The sequence below is a fragment of the Cervus elaphus genome, chromosome 27, assembly GCF_910594005.1.
Source record: "Cervus elaphus chromosome 27, mCerEla1.1, whole genome shotgun sequence".
Lineage (NCBI taxonomy): Eukaryota > Metazoa > Chordata > Mammalia > Artiodactyla > Cervidae > Cervus > Cervus elaphus.
In genome coordinates this window covers 18282955-18297951 of record NC_057841.1, presented here as the reverse complement: position 1 = coordinate 18297951, position 14997 = coordinate 18282955, and the positions used below count along the sequence as shown (strand labels likewise).

Genomic DNA, 14997 nt, shown 5'->3' with positions numbered 1-14997 from the left:
CCACTTGGCATACATGTTGTTGCATACTTGTTGCTCTTATAGTTGCTTGTAAGAGTCTTTTATGATCCTTTGGCTAATGGTTTACCACTTTTGTTTATCTTTTCTAAGAACCATATTTTAGTTTCGTTGATCTTTGAATTATTATTATTATTTTATTTTTTGGTCTCTGTTTCATTTATTTCCACTCTGATCTTTGTGATTTCTTTCCTTCTGCTAACTTTGGTTCTGTTTATTATTCTTTCTCTGGTTGCTTTAGGTGTAAGGTTAGGTTGTTTATTTGAGGTATTTCTTGTTTCCTGAGGGAAGATTGTATCATTGTAAACATCCCCCTTAGAATTGCTTTTGCTGTATTCTATAGGTTTTGAATTGATGTGCTTTTCATTTTCATTTGTCTCTAGGTATTTGATTTCCTCTTTGATTTCTTCAGTTTTTCTTGTAGTTTATTTCTAATCTCATAGCATTGTGATTGGAAAAGGTGCTAAGATTTCAGTTTTCTTAATTTTACCAAGGCTCGCCTTGTTGCCCAGACCGAGGTTAATCCTGGACAATGTTCCATGTGCACTTGAGAAGAGTGTATATTATGCTCTTGGATGGAATGCTCTTTAAATACCAATTAAATATCAATTAAGTTGGTCTTGTCTAACGTTTCATTTAAGGCTCTATCCTTATTGATTTTCTGTCTGGATGATCTGTCCATTGATGAAGTGGAGTGTTACAGAGAACATGAGAGATTCAAGTAGAAAGAATAAGCAGAGGTATAAAAAACAATAAGTACAGTTTTGAGATTGGTTCCATTTAATTATTAAATAGGCAAAAGGAAAATTAAGAAAAACTCTACACTATATACTATTAATTTCAGCAGTATATATTCTCTTTAATCCAAAAAATTGTCTTCACCTACAATTTTAAAAATACTTCCATGTCACTAATGCAAATAGACTTCCCTGGTGGCTCAGATGGTAAAGAATCTGCCTGCAGTGCAGGAAACCCGGGTTCGATCCCTATGTCAGGAAGATCCCTGGAGAAGGAAATGGCAATCCACTCCAGTATTCTTGCCTGGAGAATTCCATGGACAGAGAAGCCTGGCAGGCTTCAATCCATGTGGTCACAAAGAATTAGAAATGCAAATAACAGGAAAATTTAATTAACACCTCTTATTCTCTTCCAGTCAGGGACAAAATAAGGTAGTTACAGTGAACATTAAGTTTGTTTTATGTACACTTTGCCCCTTGACTATTTAACATCATAGATTTGAATAAGACACACTCCTTGAATTTTTTAAATATTTTCTTAAATTTCATTAAGTGCATTTTAAAATTTCCTAAAATTTTAATTTACAGATATTAACTTTAAAAAGCCATTCTGTTTGGTATGAAGATGAATTTTCTTAAAACATTGATAAACTGTTTTCAAAATACATTCCTCTTTGAACTTGGAATGCATAGTAATAGTTTCATAGCTAGATATTGACTCTTTTATGCCTTATAATTATTAATCTTGTTCTTTGAGAATTTTCTTACAAGAAGGATAGAAATATACTCTTCATTTGCAGGCAGTGATGCAAGTTGACGTTGAAATTCCAGTAACGCCTGACAACGAAATGAAGAAAAGTGGGACTAAGTTTCCTATTAAAAGCATTGAGCCCATTAAATAAACTACATGTGATGATTGATACCATTTGATAAATGATTTACTAAGGGAAGCAATTTTGAATCAGAGGTTCTTAAGATAGGCTTTCTACTCAAGTGGTGGGTTTCAGTCAGAATTATATCGATAACAAGACATTAAATGATTAAATAAAACTAAGAAAGGATTATCTGTACCTATTATATTCTAAGCTTCTCATTTCTTTACCATGTGAAGGGTAGAATGGGATTTGTCTAACAAAGTAGATAATAAGTGGGAATTCCAGGATAAGAATAAAGCAGAAAATGAAGATCTTAGCTTAGTTGAACAGAGGATACATGTTTAGTTGAAAGCAGTGAAACCTTTAACAGAAATTGATCATAAACTTTTCACCAAATCATGGGAAAATCAATGATTGCATACTCCCTTGAACGTTAAGAGATTAGGAGATGTTGTATTCCCAGTGAGTATCATATTTCCAAATTACTTATTTCCAAACCAATTTCTCATCTTTTTGGAATCATGGACTTCCCTTGGGAAATTGTTGGTCTGTGAACTTCTGAAAGTATTAATTTCATTGTATTTAGAAACCTCCTGAATCCCATTTTGAAATTCTGAAAAGGTGTTTTTCAATCATAAGTAATACATAAAACTATTTTAAACAAATGAAATCCCCTGTGTTGACATATTACAGTTTATGATCTTAAATATGTACAACATAAAGTCTGATATTAACTTATTATGCATCTACTCATATTAATACATAACTATAAAATAAAAACAGATTTGTAGGTTAAATGATGTTACAAACTAGCAAAATTTAATCCAGCAGTATTAATATGACAGACAGGAATACTGAAACTAAATTGCCACTTGCTAGTGTGAAGATACCGATGATACAGTGTGAGTTGCAGTTTAGAATGCTGTTAATGTCGCAGCCTGTGCACATATTCTTATAGTACTTTACTTGAACTACTTCATGTTGTTGTTCAGTTACCCAGTCATGTCCCGCTCTTTGCGACGCCATGGACCACAGCACACCAGGCCTCCCTGTTCCTCACCATCTCCTGAAGTTTGCCCAAGTTCATGTTCATTGCACTGGTGATGCCATCCAGCCATCTCATCCTCTGAAGCCCTCTTCTCTTTCTGCCCACAATCTTTCCCAGCATCAGGGACTTTTCCAACAAGTACTGTGATCTCATCGGATGGCCAAAATACTGGGGCTTCAGCTTCAGCATCAGTCCTTCTAGTAACTATTCAGGGTTGATATCCCTTAAGATTGACTGGTTTGATCTCCTTGTTGTCCAAGGGACTTTCAGTAGTCTTCTCCAGCACCACAGTTCAAAGGCATCAATTCTTTGCCTTTCTGCCTTGTTATGGTCCATCTCTTAGAATTGTACGTGACCTCTAGGAAGACTGTAGCCTTGAGTATACGGACCTTTGTCAGCAGAGTAATGTCTCTGCTTTTCAACATATTGTCTCGGTTTCCTGCCAAGAAGCGATCGTCTTCTGATTTCATGGCTGCAGTCACCATCTGCAGTGATTTTGGAGCCCAAGTAAAGGAAATCTGTCACTACTTCCACCTTTTTCCCCTCTGTTTGCCATGAAGTAATGGAACTGGATGCCATGATCTTAGTTTTTTTTTAATATTTAATCTTAAGAGGCTCTTTTGCTCTGCTCCTTCACCCTCATCAAGAGGCTCTTCAGTTCTTTGCTTTCTGCCATTAAAGTGATATCATCTGCATATCTGAATATCTGAGGTTGTTAATGTTTCTCCTGCTATCTTGATTCCAGCTTGTAACTCATCCAGCCCAGCATTTCTCATGATGTGCTCAACATATAGGTTAAACAGAGTGACAGCAGACAGCCCTGTCCTACTCCTTTCTTGACCTTAAACCAATCAGGTGTTCCATACAGGGTTCTAACTGTTGCTTCTTGACCACATATAGGTTTCTCAGAAGACAGGTAAGATGGTCTGGTATTCCCATCTCTCTTAGAGTTTCCCACAGTTTGTCATGATCCACACAGTCAAAGGCTTTAGCTTAGTCGATGAAACAGAGATAGATGTTTTTCTGAAATTCTCTTCCCTTCTCTATAATCCAGCAAATGTTGGCAGTTTGATCTCTAGTTCCTCTTCCTTTTCTAAACCTAGCTTGGACATCTGGAAGTTCTTGGTTTGCCTAATGCTAAAGCCTAGCATGCAGTATTTTAAGCATGACCTTACTAGCATGGGAGATGAGTGCAGTTGTCCCATGGTAAGCACATTCTTCTTGGGAATTGGGATGAGGATTGACCTTTTCCTGTTGCCACTGTTGGCTTTTCCAGATTTGCTGACATAATGAATGCAAAACCTTGGTGGCATCATCCTTTAGGGATTTAGATAGTTCTGCTGGAATTTCATCACATCCACTAGCTTTATAAACAGCAGTGCTTCTTAAGGCCCACTTAACTTCGCATTCCAGAATGTCTGGCTCTGGGTGACTAACCACACCATTGTAGTAATCCAGTTCTTTAAGATATTTTTTATACAGTTCTTCTGTGTATTCTTTCCATCTCTTCTTGATCTCTTCAGCATCTACCAGGTCTCTACCATTTTTACCTTTTATTGTGCCCATCTTTGGTCAGAATGCTCCCTTGATGTTTCCAGTTTTCCTGAAGAGATCTCTAGTCTTTCACCTTTTCATTTTTTTCTCCTGTTATTAAGCACTGTCCGTGGAAGAAGGCCTTCTTTTCTCTTCTAGCTGTTCTTTGGGATAGCTAGATTGAAATAGCTGCATTTGATTGGATATACCTTTCCCTCTCTCCCTTGCTTTTCCCTCCTCTTCATTCTTCTACTGTTTGTAAAGCCTCCTCAGATAACCACGTTGCTGTCTTGCTTTTCTTCTTCTTTGGGATGGTTTTGTTTGCCTCCTCCTGCACAGTATTACGGACCTCTGTCCATAGTTCTTCAGGCACACTGTTAACTAGATCTAGTCCCTTGAACCTATTTGTTACCTCTACTGTGAATTCATACGGGATTTGATTTGAGTCATTCCTGGCTGGCCTAGTGTTTTTCCTAATTTTCTTTAGCTTAAGCCTGAATTTTGCTATGAGAAGCTGATGATCTGAGCCACAGTCAGCTCCAGGTCTTGTTTTTGCTAACTGTATACAGCTTCATCATCTTTGTAAAGAACGTAATCAGTTTGATTTCAGCGTTGACCATTTGGTGATGTCCATATGTAAAGTCATCTCTTGTGGTGAAAAAGGTTATTTGCTATGACTAGTGCATTCTCTTGCCAGAATTCAGTTATCCTTTGCTTCATTTTGTACTCCAAGGCCAAACTTTCCTGTTACTCCAGATATCTCTTGACTTGCTACTTTTGCATTCAAATCCTCTATAATGAATAGCAGATCTTTTTTAGGTGTTAGTTCTAGGAGGTCTTCAGAGTCTTCACAGAACTGATCAGCTTCAGCTGCTTTGGCATCGGTGGTAGGGGCATAGACTTGGATTACTGTGATGTTGAATGTCTTACCTCAGAAACGAACAGAGATCATTCTGTCATTTTTGAGGATGTACCCAAGTGCTGCATTTCAGACTTTCTTGTTGACTATGAGGGCTATTCCGTTTCTTCTACAGGATTCTTACCCATAGTAGTAGATATCATGGTCATCTGAATTAAATCCTCCCATTCCCATCCATTTTAGTTCTCTGATTCCTACGATGTCGGTGTTTATTCTTACCATCTCCTGGTTGACCATGTCCAGTTTCCCTTAATTCATGGACCTATTCCAGATTCTTATGCAATACTGTTCTTTGCAGCATCGGGTTTTACTTTCATCACCAGACACATCCACAGCTGAGTGTCATCTCTGCTTTTTCCCAGCCACTTCATTCCTTCCGGGGCTGTTGGTAATTCTCCTCGGCTCTTCCCCAGTAACATACTGGACACCTTCTGACCTGGGAGACTCATCTTTTGTGTCATATCTTTTTAGCCTTTTGAACAGTTCGTGAGTTTCTCACGGCAAGTGTACCGGGCTGGTTTGCCATTCCCTCCTCCAAAGAATCATGTTTTGTCAAAACTGCTTCATAACCTCTCTTTACTCGGGGTGCTGTAATACAGTTTTCAGGGTACTCTGCTTCTGTTGTATTAGCCTGCAACACTGAAAGTACTCTTGCTGTTTGATACCAGCTCAGTCAAAAACACTGAAATCATAGGACGGTATTAAGTCACAAGGTAGCACCGGGTGATCCAGACTCTGCCTTCCTTAATTCCAGTATAGATCCTCATGGAAATAAAGACCCAAGTCATGACAAATTCTGTAAGGGCTCTTGGGTTTCTAGAAGGAAATGTCTCACATTAGTACCTTTTTTAAAAGTTGCCTAAGCTCTAAATGTGAAATTGAGATGTCAGTTAAAATAAATGAAAATAGACACATTGTATGCTCCTGTGTGCTAGATATTACCCTAGGTTTCAGGATTATAGTAAAAATGAATGAAACAAGGTTCTTGATTGTAACACTCTTAATGGTTCATTAAAAGTTGAGTGTTGTTGAGAAGGATGAGTGAACAAATAACTTCAGTATACACCTCAGCCTAAAGTGTTTTGATAGAAATAGGTAAGGTAGGAGCTTACCAAATGCATGCTGATTTAGACAGACTGGTGAGACTAACAGAAAACACTTTGCTAACCTATAATTGCCTTTGTTTTTTGGGGTGGGGAGACAAAACCACTTTTGGTTCTCTACAGGCTTCTTGCTATCTATATCTAGTTAAAATTCCTTCTCATCTCACCTCCACCATTTACTATACTAGAAACACTCATTTAAAAAATTCTTATGAGACTCTTGGGAAGGAAGAAATTTTTCTCTGCCCTCCTGGTTTCTTCTGGTTGGTTTAAGAACTAAAATGACATGGGATTATTGACAGAGTTACAGAAGAAAAACTAAAGTTTACTAGTGTGTATATGGGAGAGACCCAGAAAAAAAATGTGAATAACTCACCAAAATGACTGAGGTCCTCACCCAATATACCATCCTCAGCTAAAGACAAAAGAGGATGTTGGGGATAGTGGTTTGAGATATCAAAGGGGAGGAAGACAATTGACATGGAGGTAGAAAAGCAAATGTTTGGTAAATAAATAATTGCTAACGCCACGCAGAGACAATGAATGGGACACAAAGAGGAATTTTTAACAAACTTCACCAGGTTCCTCCCTGTCTAGGCACATAATTCATACTATGATTAGTCTATGGTGAATAGGTCCCTTCCTGGAACAGATCCTCTAACTAACATTTTTTTTAGGCAGCTTTGGAGAAGGTCAAAGTTTCTTCCTTTTGAGCTTTGACTGGTTTCAGCTCAAAAATAATCTTCATGCCAAAAAGATATTTTAGAGTGAAAAGTTGTGCCTCCTCTAAAGACTTTAACTAGCCCTCTGATTTTAACAATATTTTAAGCCTGGTGTATCTTTTTAAAAAAATAATGAAATAATTTCGATAAGTGGAAAAACTGGTTTTCAATGCAACAGTTACATTAATGCTAGCACAGGGAAACCAGATTTGCCACCCCAAAATGTTTCTGGCATTTCAAGCTGAAAACAGTCAATTCCTAAAAGCCCCTGGAAGCATGTTTGACCTTACCCCTAACTCCCTGAAAAATTTAGATACAGTGCCTATACCAAGAATAGACCATTCACCAGAAATATCTGCAAAGAATACAGTTAGGTGTGATGGGTGAAACTCTTGGAGATTTAGAGTCCACTCTGTGTCCCGTTGTCTCTGCAAGGCCTAGCAAATGTTTGTTTTCCTAACATTTGCTTTTCCATTTCCTTGCCTTCCTCACATCTGAAGTGTCAACCCTACCCCAACATCCTCCTTTGTCTTTAGCTAAAGATGGTATTTAGGGTGAGGGTTTCATCCCTTTTGGGGAGTTACTTAGTTTTTCTGGATCCCTTTCATGTGTGTGTGTGTGTGTGTGTGCACATGCTCAGTGATGCCTGACTCTTGGTGACCTCATGGACTGTGTAGCCCAACAGGCTCCTCTGTCCACGATATTTTCCAAGCAACGATACTGAAGCAGTTGTCATTTCCTACTTCAGGACATCTTTCTGACCCGGGGTTCAAGCCCGTGTCTCTTGTGTCTCCTGCATTGGCAGGCAGATTCTTTCCACTGCACCACCTGTGAAGCTCCTTTCACCTCTTAATATGTCTCATATCATTATAAGTCTTAGACCAGCCAGAGAACCTAGGAAAATAGAAGAAATTATCTTCCTGGACAATGACTACTCTTTCTGTAGCCATGGTATGATAATGTTTAAATCTCTGGTTACTTGTCACTATGAGCGTTCATTTTTAAGCTGTTGTTTCTTTTTGCCTATGAATTCCATGCCCCATATTTAGTATAGCTTCAGTCAATTCCAAATAATATGCAGTATAGTTTTCTTTAGTGTTGTGGGAAAATAGTGCTAGTATCTATCTTGAACTTTACTTAAATTTAATATTATTATTGCCTAAAATTTGAACTTTTTTATTACCTTGTGTTGGCAGCTTTGAAGTTCTTTCTCCTTTTCAGAGTTTAATGTATTGTTTAGTTTAATGTATTATTAAACTATTATTTATTATTAGTAGTAGTAGTATTCACTATTAAACTAATAAACTAGAATAATGTTATATTCTAGTTTAATGTATTATTCAGTTTTTCTTTGTAAGAAAAATACCCAAAAGAGTTGCAGAAAATAAGATTGCTTACCCTTTGATGGCTTAGATGGTAAAGCATCTGCCCTCAATGCAGGAGACCCAGGTTTGATCCCTATGTTGGGAAGATCCCCTGGAGAAGGAAATGGCGACCCACTCCAGTACTCTTGCCTAGAAAATTCCATGGATGGAGGAGCCTGGTGGTCTACAGTCCATGGGGTCGCAAAGAATTGGACACAACTGAGCGACTTCACTTTCTTTTCTTTCACTTATACTAATTGCTGGCAGTTGTGATATCAGGTATCAGGGACATTCTAAATGTCTTTAAAATATATTAATATATATATTAATAAAAATAAATATTAGTGTTTATTTTTGAACAAAATTCAGTATTTAAGATTTAGAGTGATGACTGTGTACCAAGTACTGTGTTAAGTATTAGCTATATTATCTCTTTTCATTCTGCCAGGAGATAGTTATTAGTATTAACCTGTTTTGTAGGCTAGAATGTAAGGCTTAGAAAGGTTAAGTAAGCAACTCTATCAGGGTCACGTACATGATCAAGGGAGATGTGAAGTGTTTTACTAAAGGGCCTGTATACCCTGACTCGGAGGGCCTGCCAGTGGATCACTGTTTCCTGAGAGTTTGTTACCACAACTTGTGTCAGTTCTGTGCCCATCTTTATGTTTCCAACAGTGATCTAATGACTGTGTATAAAGTTCTCAGATAATAGTGACAATGCTCAGAGAAAGGCAATAGACAGAAGGGTAAGCTTAACATTTTAACTGGATAGAATCACTATCTAAAAATATTTTTCAAGATGGCTGAAGTATGTAAAAATTCATTACATGCATCTCAAGAAGGAAAGTTTTTAGCTTGTGCCATTGAGGGAAAGAAATCTGACTTTCTCAAATGCATGATGGAAGAAAGGTTTCCACACAAAACAGGTCAGAATGCATTACAGGATAAATAAAAGTGGGCATGTTGCACTAGGGAGGTTTTCAGTTGGCTTTTTAAATGAATTAGTGTCTTCATTCAACAATGAGTGCTTACTATATGCTAGAAACTATTCTGAGGTTGGGGAAACAGCAACATACAGAACAGGCCTAAATCCCTGCCTTAGTAGTTACTTAGATTATAGAATCCGAGGGGTTACTTTTAGTTTTTTAGTGTGCCTACTCAGACCTACTTGTAAATTAAAGATGGTTTATGAATTCAGTGGTGAATCATTATCCAAAGTGAATCATCAGTGACGTTCTTAAATATCTGACCTATGAGTTATATGACTGCTCAAGGGTTTCTCTTCATGGGCACTTTAGCTGTGTTCAGCCCTTGACAGAGGTGAATACTATGTGGTTTCCTAGTTTGCAGCTAATAAGTGACACAGTTAATTGTAAATGGTTCAAATAAAGCTAACAATATAATTTGAAATTTGGGAAATGTTTTTGATGGTCGGGAGAATAGTGATAACTTAAAGGGAACTATTTATCTCAAGAATACTTAAAAAAATGATCCTCCTTTAGCTAAGAAATTTGCTACAGTATATTAATTTCTACTAATACTTTTGACAGTTGTCCAGGCTTTAGCCATTTTTGATTCTGGAAATCTAAAAGTAAGATTTTAATTTTAAAGTATTACCCTGGGATTTTAAGTATAGTTTCATCTGAATGAATGTGAGCTGCAAGGAGCTAAAATATACTCTGAAGGCTACTCCTAAGTATGGAGTTACAGTATCAATTTAATGGACTTCATCATGAACTAATATTCTTTATGAAGAGACACTGCTTTACCAATTGTGAGATACATATGATTCTGGAAACAAATGAGTTTCTTATCAACATCCAGGCAAACTCTTCCACATAGACTTTGGATATATTTTGGGTCGGGACCCAAAGCCTCTTCCTCCTCCAATGAAGCTGAATAAAGAAATGGTGGAAGGAATGGGAGGCACACAGAGTGAGCAGTACCAAGAGTTCCGGAAACAGTGTTACACAGCTTTTCTCCACCTTCGAAGGTAGGTTGATTTGCTTGACATAGAGAATTTTGGTAAATTCATTTTACAGAGCAAGAAAGATATTTGTTTAAGTGTATTCCCTGCTGGTTCCGTGGTAAAGAATCCTCCTGCCAACGCAGGAGATGTGGGTTCAATCCCTGGGCTGGGAAGAACCTCTGGAGAATGAAGTATTCTTGCCTGGGAAATCCCATGGACAGAGGAGCCTGGAAAGCTATGGTCCATGGGGTCGCAGGAGAGTTGGACATGACTTAGAGACTAAAACAACAGCAATACACTTTTTAGCATCATTCTTTCTCAGAATGACATAGGCAGCAATATTTGTTAATGTGTATTTGATGACTGTTTTGATAAGCAGTCTGATTTCAAAGGAAAAAGACGATTTCTTGCTTTCTCACTAATTAACTGACTGCTAAATCCCACCAAACCCCAGGGAGGTTGGCATTACACAAGAATGAACCATTTAGCTCACTTGGAATAATTAGTCAGATAATTTTTATTCTTTAACACCTTTATCAGCCTTAGTTTTAGTTGTTCTTGAGGAGCATTCTGAGGTCTGTTAAACAATTGAATAAATGTTACATATGCTTTTGTCTCTCTTTAGTACCACATCAGTCATTCTTCTTTAAAAAAAAAAGCTGGTGATTTTGTTCTCTATCCTTTTTTTTCCAAGGCCTCTATGTCTCTGCTTCCTTCATCCAAATTTACTTAGGATTGAACATCATGTATCATCAGGAAAAAGATAAATTAAAAGTCATGTTTGTTACATTCAGGACTTGGCTCTGATGATTAGTCAAAAATAATGGATCATTTGACCCTAAATCCATTTTTAACCCTAAATCCATTTTTAACCTAACTAATGCACAATGAATATTCTTAGTCCACCAGAAAAATCCCAGCTCAGGAGACCACCTGTATTCTCTTCCAGTGAACGTAAAACCAGTAGAAATGAGTTACCTGTGCATGTGGGCGCTGTCTTTTCTGTCTGTAACTTCAGTCTATGGACACTCAGAATATGTGTGTTGAATAAAAACCGTCAATATTTGTGTGAAAATTCCTGCCTCATATCTTGGGTGAAGCCATGTTCCCGGGTAATATCGACACTACTGGTCCCGGGCAAGTGGCTGGCCTGTATTAATGAGTTTCATCTTCGCGGTGGCTCACTAGGCCTTCACCGCTAACTCAGGCTCTACTGCTGTTACAGATTTTAGTGTGCGTTTTACAGACAGCCACGTTATTATCCTTTGGGTGGGAGAGTGGCTCAGTTTTACTTTCTAGAAATGCTGAAAGAATAATGAGAAGATCAGTGCCTGATGATGCAGAAGCACTTTCAGAGATGAAAGTTCCACTTTAATACCTGGAATTTTTAATTTAAAATAGGCATAGCTAGATGAAAGTTTGGCAATCTCAGTGAGGAGACAGACAAGATAATATGAAATGATAACTAGAGAAATGTCAAAGGTGCTCTACCTTATTGAAAGCAGAAAGAAAACAACGAGCTTTATAAACTATCGCTGATAATGGATTAGTAGCAATTCAGCCAAATGAGAAAATAGAGGCATATTGTTTGTGCAGAGCCAAAGTTAACTTTCTCACTACTAAGGAAAATCATGAAGACTCATCTTCCTCACTTTATGTTAAGTCTTCATGAACATAGTTTTAATTTTTTTTATTTTCAGGAATTTCACTGTTGAAATTAGCTGGGCCTTAATATTTTTGTCAACATTTATTTTTTAATGTTGTATTTTAGAATATGCTTCTGTTAGTAAAAATTTCCTTCAGGACATAAGAATTAGCCAGATAGCCGAAAGTTTGTTTACAGAATATTTGACACACTTATTATTAGGGTGTCAGCCTTGTTCTTGTTCTTTTCATGGTTTTTGTTGATTCCTAATCAATAAGAAATCATTGAATAAATTACGGACCACATAAACCAAGCAATCTCATTTGAACTAAGTTATGAATGGTTATAGTTATACAGATGCCAGAACACATTTTATGGTATGATTTTCATGTAACAAAATGCATTGTTATACCAATAATGAATTGGAAATTTTAGTTTTTGAATACTCTTAGGGCAACAATAGTAATGCTGAAACATAATGTAAATGTTAAGTATTGAAGGAAAACATAAACTTCTCTTAATCCATGTATATGCCAAACACCATGCTAGATGCTGGTGATACAAAGACAGCCTAAACTTTTCAGTAAAAATACTGAAGTTAGGAATGCATTTTGCCATAGCAAGCAAAGTTCTCATACTGTCTTAGAAGATGTCTTAAGTCACCAAATAGTGAATCTGTGTATCACACTACTTATCATTGTTAACCTCATTTTTTTCTCCCTCCTGGAAGTGGTACACTTATTAAAGAAATATTTTTATAGAATTCTACTCTGATATTCACTGCATGCAAAATGGATAAATTGTAGGGGAAGCAGACTTCTGAAACACTATAAGAACCTCACTTGATGTAGTTAATGATTTTTATTCTTAGTATTGAAGATTTTTACTGGAAAATCTAGACCATCTTTGTATAGTCAATGAGTAACTTGATGATTGGTATAAACATGGGTAAGAGAAAGAGTATATTTTCCTTGAACACTGTGCTTAACCTGCTCCTTTATCAAAATCTTCTTTATATCACATCCATCCTTACATCTTTGTCCAGACTTGGTTTTGCACTTTTCTCACTCTCGTTTTTTAACCTTAACCTTATATTTTCTTTTGATAATGCTTTTAAAGATTTTTAGTAACCTTAAATCTGTTTTTCTGGATAGGATTTGAATAACTAATGTTTAATTTCTGTTTGGTGTCAGTGGTTCTGTTTTAAATAGAAAATGTAGGTTAATGGCAACAGATGTAAAAGATTAATACAGTTGAAATGTAGTGACAAATAATCCACAAAGTAACTGGATGTTTAAGCTTCTTAGAAAATAATCCATTTTATATTTATTTAAATTGTTTCCCTTTGCCATAATAATAGGAGCATGGGTGGTTTCATTCCTCTATGTATGTGTGTGTTCAGTCCTGTCCAACTCTTTGCAATCCCATGACTGTAGCCCACCAGGCTCCTCTGTCCATGGAATTTTCTAGGCAAGAATACTGGAATGGCTTGCCATTTCCTACTCCAGGGTTTTTCCTGACCCAGGGATTGAACACACATCTCTTGTGTCTCCTGTACTGGCAGGCAGATTCTTTACCACTGAGCACCTGGGAAGCCCAGTTACATTTATACCAACAGATAATCCAGAAACACTAATATGTGCCTTTTACAAAAAGAACACACATTGGGCTATAATAAAGGCAAACATTTTAACATAGATCCTGGCTGTGCATGAGAATAACCAGGGATCTTTGTTGGGGAGGGGAGACCAAAACAGTTGCAGCCCATCAGGTTCAGTCAGCCTGGGATTTGGCCCAGGCATTGGTATTTTTAAAGAAACTTCCCAGGTGAATTTAATGGGCAGCCAGGTTTGAGAACCTCTGAAATATCGCTTTCAAAACTGAGCCCTGCATTCCTCTCCTTGAGTTACCCTGTGGTAGATTCCTGAGATTCCCCTATGGCAAGACTGGGGAAAGTCCTATATAGTCAACAAAGCAGAGCGTGAATTATTAAGGATTCACTGAAAGAGTATCATTGTTTTCGTAACCTAATGCGTAGCAGTTGTATCCTACTGACACCGCAGTCCTTACAGCCTTCTCCATGGACCCTCCTCTGTACCCCTTTCCTACAAACCGCAGAGCTTAAAGAAGGTCCTGGTGCCTTGCAGTCCTGACAGCCTTCTCCATGGACCCTCTGCTGTATCCATTTCCTGCAAACCACAGAGCCTAAAGCTCTTGGTGCCTTCCTGCTCCAAAATGCCGTTTCTGAACCTTTCTTTGCTGGCCTTCTTAACAAAAGCATAGATGCATGCCATGAAACCAGCTAAATTACTTACTGCTGACCATCAACTGCCTATTTCCCTGTCTTTCTCCTCCACTGTAAACTTTCATTGTTGTCTTATTCAGGCCTGCGGCTGTGACTTCAACATCTGCATGAATGGTCCACCCGTGACCTGGCCTCACAGGGCCTTGTTCTCTTGTAAAGCCAACCTTGGCCACTCCCTCTCATTAAGAGTCAAGTTAGCCCTTCAAAATCTTGATCCAGTGCTTTTCACTGTCTGACCAGCACACCGTCTATCCTTACAGCTCTTTTCATTCTTCCATGTCTTCAACTTCAGTCTCATTACCCTACCACTGTATATAATATACTTTAATTCTCACTTTCCTCCTTCCCCCATTGAAATTTACAGCCACAAACTGTAATCCCTCTTAACTGCCACAGCTAGGTGAGTGCCACTGGTTTCCACTAGTAGTGGCGAGAAGACCAGGGTATTGCTAACGTTGTACCACTGCCCCGCTGCTTCACTCTCCTTCTCAGTACATCTATTTTTAGAAGTTCTCACTGCCTCCACTTACTTGCCTCCTTTCTTCCTCAGCATTCTCCAGTAAGTCTTCCAGTCCTGCTCTGCTATTGAAACTAATTTTATCAAAATAAACAGTTACCTATAGCAAATCCAGTGGCCACGTTTGCTTCTTTGAAGCTTTGACACAGTTGACCACAACTTTGTGTGTGTGTGTGTGTATATATGTTTATATATGCTATATATGTGTGTGTGTATATATATGTGTATATATATATATTTACACA

General features: G+C 37.7%; 1 protein-coding gene across 1 annotated transcript in view; it reads left to right on the top strand.

Moving 5' to 3' along the window:
* PIK3C3 (phosphatidylinositol 3-kinase catalytic subunit type 3) overlaps nucleotides 1–14997 on the top strand; it is a 157415-nt gene that overhangs the window by 130133 nt on the left and 12285 nt on the right. Inside the window, exon 22 of the mRNA XM_043888981.1 lies at nucleotides 10141–10309. Coding sequence (XP_043744916.1) covers nucleotides 10141–10309 — 169 coding nt within the window. The remainder of the gene's footprint in view (nucleotides 1–10140; nucleotides 10310–14997) is intronic.